At 39.7% G+C, this 7,944-nt stretch overlaps 1 protein-coding gene across 1 annotated transcript; it reads left to right on the top strand.

Moving 5' to 3' along the window:
* The first annotated feature begins 2,113 nt into the window (after positions 1 to 2,113).
* Positions 2,114 to 6,637, top strand: gpr183a (G protein-coupled receptor 183a). The gene is made up of 2 exons (XM_020633927.3): positions 2,114 to 2,474; positions 4,051 to 6,637. The coding sequence occupies exon 2, from the start codon at positions 4,066 to 4,068 to the stop codon at positions 5,218 to 5,220; it is 1,155 nt and encodes a 384-aa protein (XP_020489583.1). The 5' UTR covers positions 2,114 to 2,474; positions 4,051 to 4,065; the 3' UTR covers positions 5,221 to 6,637.
* The last annotated feature ends 1,307 nt before the right edge of the window (positions 6,638 to 7,944 follow it).

Genomic DNA, 7,944 nt, shown 5'->3' with positions numbered 1-7,944 from the left:
CGCCCAATGTACATCAGAGACACCACATGGCAATCAAACCAAAAAACACTACACTGCACATACAACCAATGACACAAGAGATAACATTTACACAGACACACACACGAACGCAAGCATGTGGTCACAAACGCACGCACACATATTTGTATGCTTCTGAGAATAGAAGTTGTGTGAGGTTAGCTTTAAAACTAGAGACAGTGAAGGTGTGATGGACCTCATGTCAGCAGGTAGTCTGTCCCAAAGAGAAGGACCACATTAACCAAAAGCCCCCTCTCCAGACTTTGATCTCGTTCTTAGTACAACTAACAGACCTGCACTTGATGACCCGAGCGCTCTAAGCGGGTTTTTAAGTCCAATAACTTAAAAACCAAGTGATGGAGTGTAAAGGTGCTGTGGGGGAGTTTTCTCTTGTGTTCAGCCCCATTGTTTTCTATGAATAGAAATGGCAGACTACCATGCCTGTCGTCTGTCAGCGCTGGGTGTGATCTGACCGTCTGAAGCCTGGTGAGTCAGGTCCACATGGCAAGGCCACGAGGAAGTTTAACTGCTTCCTCTGCCTCACTGCCGGACTTGTTTTGAACAAAGGAGGGTTGTGGTCAATAAAAAAAAACTGATTATGATTCTTTTAACAGATATCGCAGAAGTTGTTGTTTTATCTTGATGACAACTGGAACGGAAGAGCATAATTTTCATATTTCTCTGTTTAATAGGGTACAACTTTTTCTCATGAAAACAAGTGAATTTATTGGAAACACCCTGATACATACTGTGGCATCAAAATGCATAACCCATAAGGTATAACTGAGGTGAAAGATGTGCCCAAAAGAGCGGGAGTGATTCAAAGGTGTGAAAACCGCAGGGTATCTGAAGTTAGAGCTCAGCAGCAGCACCTGATTGAAAGTTCATGCAGCTGTTTATTGTTTTTTTGTTTTTTTGCACAGTTCAACTTATGTAACAATTAAAATGAACAGAAAACAGTCTCTCAATTATTCTTTTTTGTTGCCTTGTTTGGTACTGTCTGATTTAATCCATGTACTTTCATTTAGATAGTTTAATCGTATTAAATATAAATCATGTTTATAATAAGAAAGATTAGTGGGCTTGACTCGCTTTGATTTCTTTAGGAGACAATGTAAAAACGGAGATAGAATTATTTTTTAAAGATGCCTAAAAAAAAGTTTGTTTTTTTGGGCCATTTTTGCCTTTATTGGATAGGACATCTGAAGAGAGACAGGAAATGTTGAGAGGAGAGAGTACGGGATGTAATGTAGCAAAGAGCTGAAGTAGGATTCAAACCCACAGTTGCTGCGACGAGGACCATAGCCTCTGCACATGGGCTGCGTCACACAACCACTAGGCTATTGGCGATCCTGTGCAAAAGTGGACCTGGGTTCTAATTCATTTTTTGTAAATCATTAAAATGTTTTGCTTCAGGGAATAATCATATTATTGCGAGTCATTTTCATTTAAGATGATTTTAGCTTTGTCGTTGTAGATAATCTTCTTTAATTTATGTTCTTGTAATATATCAAGGGTAAACCACATCTTAAATTTGGAAGGGTCTCTGATCTTTCCCTACAAAGCCAATGTGAGTTTCATCACTGTGCCTCTCCAAAACCTTAAACCTTAAACCATAGTGACCGCGTGCTTGTTTGCAAAGCCTTTTGACTCACTAACTAAATGCTTTTCATACCTGCAATGCTTGGAAGTAAAAGATAACTTTTTGTATTGTTCAAAAGCAACCATGTTTTTGTATCAAAATGCGTCACAGGTGTGGTTCTTCTTTTCTGAAAAGTAATTTTGAGATAAACAAGATCGAAATGAGATCAAATAAAAAGGTGCTTCTGGGTGCAAAGGGGAACTTTCCCAACACACATTTACATAGTCAAAAGGAAGTTGATCACCATCTGAACAGAGAGTGATAAAAGAAAATTGGTGTGTATAATTTTATGCAAAAAAAGAAAGAGAGAAAATGTTACCAAAGCCAGGTTTCATAAGAAATGCCCCAGAACGGTCTCGTGGGTGCAGTTGAAGCCACATCCTCCTTAAGAGTACTCACATGGCATATATTGTTCAGCCATGTGTATGAAACCTCAGTGTTCCTCTCCCAAAATATGACACAGATGGCTAAAACCCCCTCAGCTTTACTGATAGCAAAGGTCATATAAAATATTACATGAACTGAAAGGTTTAGGAAACGTCTGATAGGTGAAGAGACACATAAACACATAGGTAGAGAGAAGGAACGGGAGAGAGAGAGCGAGAGAGCAACAACAGGATATTTTGTCACTATGGTTACCAGCAGCAGATACGGATCTTGATTTCTGTATGTCATGCTGTTCTCAGTCTGGGCAGTGTGGTTGTGCTGTCAGGACTCAGCCCTCAACAGAGATCAACTTTGAAGCAGAAGTGTGATGTGTTCAGGATCAGGGTGAACTCTGTGAATCTCCATAGAAATATCTTCAATCTGCAAGGTACGTTTTTCTTTTTACCTTTTTTCTTTTTTTTTTATTATAAAAGGTTGATACAGATAATTGTCTAAGGAAATGAACCAGTGTGTAGTTTAGTTTATGTGATGACTTTTTCTTAGTGAAAATATGCCTAATGTTGAGTCAGATATCTGCTATATGCAAATGTCTGCAACACAAGGGTCAATTTAAATTTCCAATTAACACTAAATGGAAATGTAATTACATTTCTACAGACAAAATCCTCCATATATCAAAAAAAACAAACACATTTATATCAGTCATCACTCAAAGTTGGAAACTCTTTCACCACAGTTTAGTTGTTCTTGAATAAAAGATCATTGACATTAAATATAGATTTATAATTTATCAAATCTTTATGTAACCTCATTTTGATAATAAAGAGAAAAAACATATTTCCCTAAATACTCCCACCACATATGTTCATGTGCCAGGAAGCAAGTTTATCTGCTGCAGTGTGCGCTGGAGGACATAGCCGCTAGGGTGGTGTCATTTTTGCTGCAACAATATAACTTTCCAACTGCCTGCAGAGTACCCTGGGGAGGCAGACTTCCTCATACAAACTCATCTCTCAACACACTTTTTTGCAATGTGTAAATGTGAGAGTGCTGCAGCTGCATTCAGAATCACAGTTACGCTGTGTTATTGTTCACAGACTTCCTTCATGTCACTTTTAGCAACAAAAACAGCGGTGGTATCCTGTGAGTCATAGACGTACAATAGTGTTTAAATAGGTTAATAGCTGTGGAAGATGGAACTGTGGTCAGTTTAAAGCAAAAACAAATTGATTAGTTCAAAAGATAACCTCTGTGTACATTATTAAAACTAACTAACTAACTTTAAACAAACATTTGACCTGTTATACGTGCATCAAAGACACAGTTTCACAGCATATCAGTGTGTCTTGAACTTTATTTTCACTCTTTGTCTTAATGGGAATGATGGCAATGAAACCATTGCACAAACCAGGGTAGAGTTTGGCCCTTTGTTTGGCTTGAAAAGAACCACAAGATGGCACCATACACCACAAAAACTACTACAGCGGTATTACACAGGACAGGCTGCTTTTCATTACCTCGATGTAGGTTACTCATGGGAGATCAGCAGAGAGCTCACCAACTCTAAGCCCATTTCATTTTAGTAAGCTTGAGGTTCATTGTAGGCCAATTTATTGGATTCATTTTTAGCCTCTGATGTGTTCAGAGATATTGTAAATCTTTATGCCGGATTTTTTTCATCATCTTGTAATCTAGTTTAGAGCAATTCAAAGCAACTTGGAACTTCCACTCAATGGAGTCATGACAAATACCATGACTTTTCTTACTTTCTTTTTAAAAGAAACGTCTCATCTTATTTGTAAATCATGCTCGTGATTTGTCTTGTGCCAGGGTTGTACTACCCCAATGAGTTTCATTTCCACAAAGACAGATCATATTTTTTTTCAAACGGACAAGTCTGATTTTGCTTCCCCTTATACACACATTTGCTGTATGATTTTTGTGAATCATTGAACAAAGAAGTTGTATTAACACATTTGATTTTCCTGTCTCACATTTTATAGGCTCAAAAATATATCATGATGGGTTTCCCCACTGTGACCACGGCTGCCAACCTCTCATCCTCCAACAACCTCTCCATCGAGACTTTCTGTGAAACCCTCTACGCCCACCGGGACTATGCCAGGGTCCTCATGCCTCTTTTCTATTCCTTGGTATTCATTGTCGGACTTCTTGGTAACTGCCTCGCCCTGCACGTCATCCGCCCCAATCTGAAGAAGATCAACTCCACCACCCTATACTCTCTCAACTTGGTCATCTCGGACATCCTCTTCACCTTGTCACTGCCTTTGAGGATTGCATACTACGCTCTGGGCTTCCACTGGCCTCTAGGCGAGGCGCTGTGCAAGATCTCGGGCCTAGTCTTCTACATAAACACCTACGCTGGGGTCAATTTCATGACCTGTCTCAGCGTGGACCGCTTCATTGCTGTCGTCCTGCCTCTGCGCTACGCTCGATTCAGGAAGGTCAGTACTGTGCGATACATTTGTGTTGGTGTGTGGATGCTGGTGCTGGGGCAGACTCTTCCTCTTCTGGGCCGTCCTATGACCAACGTGGAACAAGATGGCTTTATCACTTGTATGGAATACCCAAACTTTGAGAAGATGGACCACATCGCCCCTATACTCATTGGTGCCGTCTTCCTCGGTTACATCATCCCTTTGGTGACTATCCTTGTATGTTACTCTGTCTTGTGCTCCAAACTCCGCCACACGGCCAAGAAAAACCATCTCACGGACAAGTCCGGGCGGAGCCGCAAAGCCATCGGCGTGATCTGCTGCGTATCTCTGGTTTTTGTCATCTGCTACAGTCCCTATCACATCGACCTCCTGCAGTACATGATCCGCAAGTTGGCATCCACACCCGACTGCGCTGCCCTCACTGCCTTCCAGGTGTCGCTGCACATCACCGTGTGCCTGATGAACCTCAACGCCTGTTTGGATCCCTTTATCTACTTCTTTGCATGTAAAGGTTACAAGAGGAAACTTCTGAAGCTGCTGAAGCTTTCGGCCAGCATGTCCTTCTCCAGCGCGGTGAGGACATCACCGGAAGGCTCGTCCAAGGACTTTATCGATGGCAACAAGATCCAACTCACCAGTTCCACAGTAGGTACAACGGAGAGGCTCGGGGATAGGAGATCACGCTTGATGAGTGACTCTGTGAAGAGAACTTGAGATTGTACAGGATGAGAGGACCCTTTATGGGTTGTCCTACTTAAATCAAGACCGGACAAATAATGTAACACACTTGGCATTGGGGACTTCATGCAGCTACTCAGCACCTGAATCTGCAGGAATTCAGCTGTTCCTGGATCGGATTAGTGGACACAAGGGAGGGGTTTAAAAGGGCATCAACAGAATGACTTCCTGAGCTTACATTTTCTTATGGATACTGGGGACTTTCTCAGGAAAGCAGAGATTAATGCACCCAAGGAATGAAAGCAGTGCTCACTTTCATGCCCAAAGACTGATCCCTTCTAAGGTTAGAGAATTCAGGAAGTGAAAAAAGACATTGATGGAACATCTATTGAAAGTAACATCCTAATGTCTGAAACTGAACAATGAACTCACATCAGATCCCATCCTTGCTGCGCAAACGTTTAGCTTTGAAGACTTAGAACATGTTGGAAAGGGCCAGTAAAATGAGACACCAATCCAAACTCTTTTGAAAGCATCAACTGAATATTTGTGTGTAAAGTAATGACCTCACATCCTCACAACTCTTCAACTGTGAACTGAGATAGTAGTAGAAGTAGCAGACATGAGTTAGATACCAATGGAGCCATGCTCACCATCTTACCTCTTGTTTCAGTCCAGCACACAAATCTGATAACTCAGGAAACAACGGATTACTGTAACTGTACTTTCATTATTTCAGTTACCTTTAAGTACTGGTTGGAAACGCAACACACATTGTTTACTGAAACATGCCTCTCATTAGAACAAAAGTTAGTTGTACATTCAGTGTTTTTTTTACTGTAGTGCATTGTCTGTCTTTGAGCTTTAACAAACCTGCTAGAAAGGAAAACACTTGAACAGTGGGATTGTATTTAAAATATAGTATTTTGTACATTCATGTTTATCATCTTTGTTTTGTATTGCAGCATATGATTGCATTCTGTCACTCCTATCAAGCAGTAAAATAGTATGACACCTTAGCTCCAATTGTGTACTGCATCACCTACTTGCAAACAGGAGATAAGAAAAACCTCCTCATTGAACACAGGCTCCATAGTGAGCCACGACTAAAGTCTGATAAAACTCCACAATTGAAATGTATTGTAATCACTGGTAGAATAAGTTGTTTTCAAAAAGATACATGCTTACTTAGTTACGGTTTTAATCATGAACACTTGAAAGAGAATCATGCTAATAACATCCGGTGTCATTTGCCTTAATTTCTAGTGAATTGGCTTTGTGACAGTCCCAGCTATGTTGTGTGTATTGTGTACAATTTGTCTTAATGTTGGGGGTTTGTAATTGGGATTCTATGTGATATGTAGACAGCAATAGAAAATATACCAGGAACATAAAAAATTCAAAATGCCAGGAAGCCCTCATTGTTTAATAAATAATTTCCAGAAAAAAAGTGTTTTGTTTGATGAGGTTTGATCAATTTTTGAAGAATTGGAGGTGGGTCATTGACCAATATCCAATATTATGCATTAGGACCACAACCACTTTAACCGTGAAATCATATTTTCCTTTCAGCACCTGTAAGATCTCTCTTAGCTTGTAAAAACAATGAATTCTTGGTTATATAAAAATGGTTGTACTTGTTGATGGCAGGCAGCTTGAGTGTAAAAAAAGATGAACAAACAGGATTTGAAACCAAACATTTGAGGCCTGTTGCACAGAAAAATCAGTATAAAAGGGAAACACTGACTCTTCTCACAACCTTCTCCTGAGGAGTGTCAATGCAGACCAACCAGAGTGCTTTTTTGCCCACACCTTTCAAACCCTGTTACCTGCTTCCTTTGACCAATCAGGGAGAAGCTCTGTAATTAGTGACACCTTGACTCAAGTGGAATCAGTCTATCTTCACTTGGAGTAAAAGGAAACTCATCCATGATTTAAATTATACATCATTCATAATTAACCCTCTTATGAGGTCTAAGAAAAACATACCTGTTACCTTAGTAAACCTTCAGATTTAACTTATTTTAAACAAAAAAAAATAAATGTTTAGTTCTTTTTGAAAATAAATCAACATAATAGAAACTACAGAGGTCATATTTATCCAAATTGTTACATACAAAATTATTCATAAGCAAGAGAGATATGTACCTTTCTCTTGGCCCAAAAAAATCTACATGTAGCCTTCTTTAAGGTGATTTGATTTACAAAGGAGACTGTAGGCTTGATGACACAATTGCCCCCCCCGAAAAAGTTCTTGTCATAGAGTCACATTTTATGTTTCTAGTGTCAGATCTACCAGTATTTTCATATGATGTTTAACACTCCTATTTTCTGGATCAACCCATGAACTCACTTTGTCTTTTTTAGTACATTTTTACAGCAAAAAAGACTGTTTCTCTGAAAGGAAACTATATTTACTTGCATATATTGAGCAAAACACCCTTCTAACTAATGCACCGAAAATTATTAACTAAACCACTGCTGACTCGAAACTAAATTGTCCGGGAGACCCAGAAACAATTCACAAAAGTGAAGGCTGCCAGGGAGGCATTAAAACTCAACACAAAAGGCTAGGGGATATCAACTACCCAGCACCCCAAGTTATTTTAGCAATAGACACAAATACACAGAAAGTTATTTGTTTGTGTTTCTGAACACACAGACAACAAGCGACAACACAGGGAGAACCTCTCACTACCTCTGCAGGTGAGATAATGAGTCAGCACAGAGCACTGAATTTTAGGAGTATAAATAAGCTTC

This window comes from Labrus bergylta, chromosome 13 (genome assembly GCF_963930695.1).
Source record: "Labrus bergylta chromosome 13, fLabBer1.1, whole genome shotgun sequence".
Lineage (NCBI taxonomy): Eukaryota > Metazoa > Chordata > Actinopteri > Labriformes > Labridae > Labrus > Labrus bergylta.
This window is presented reverse-complemented; position numbering and strand designations above follow the sequence as displayed.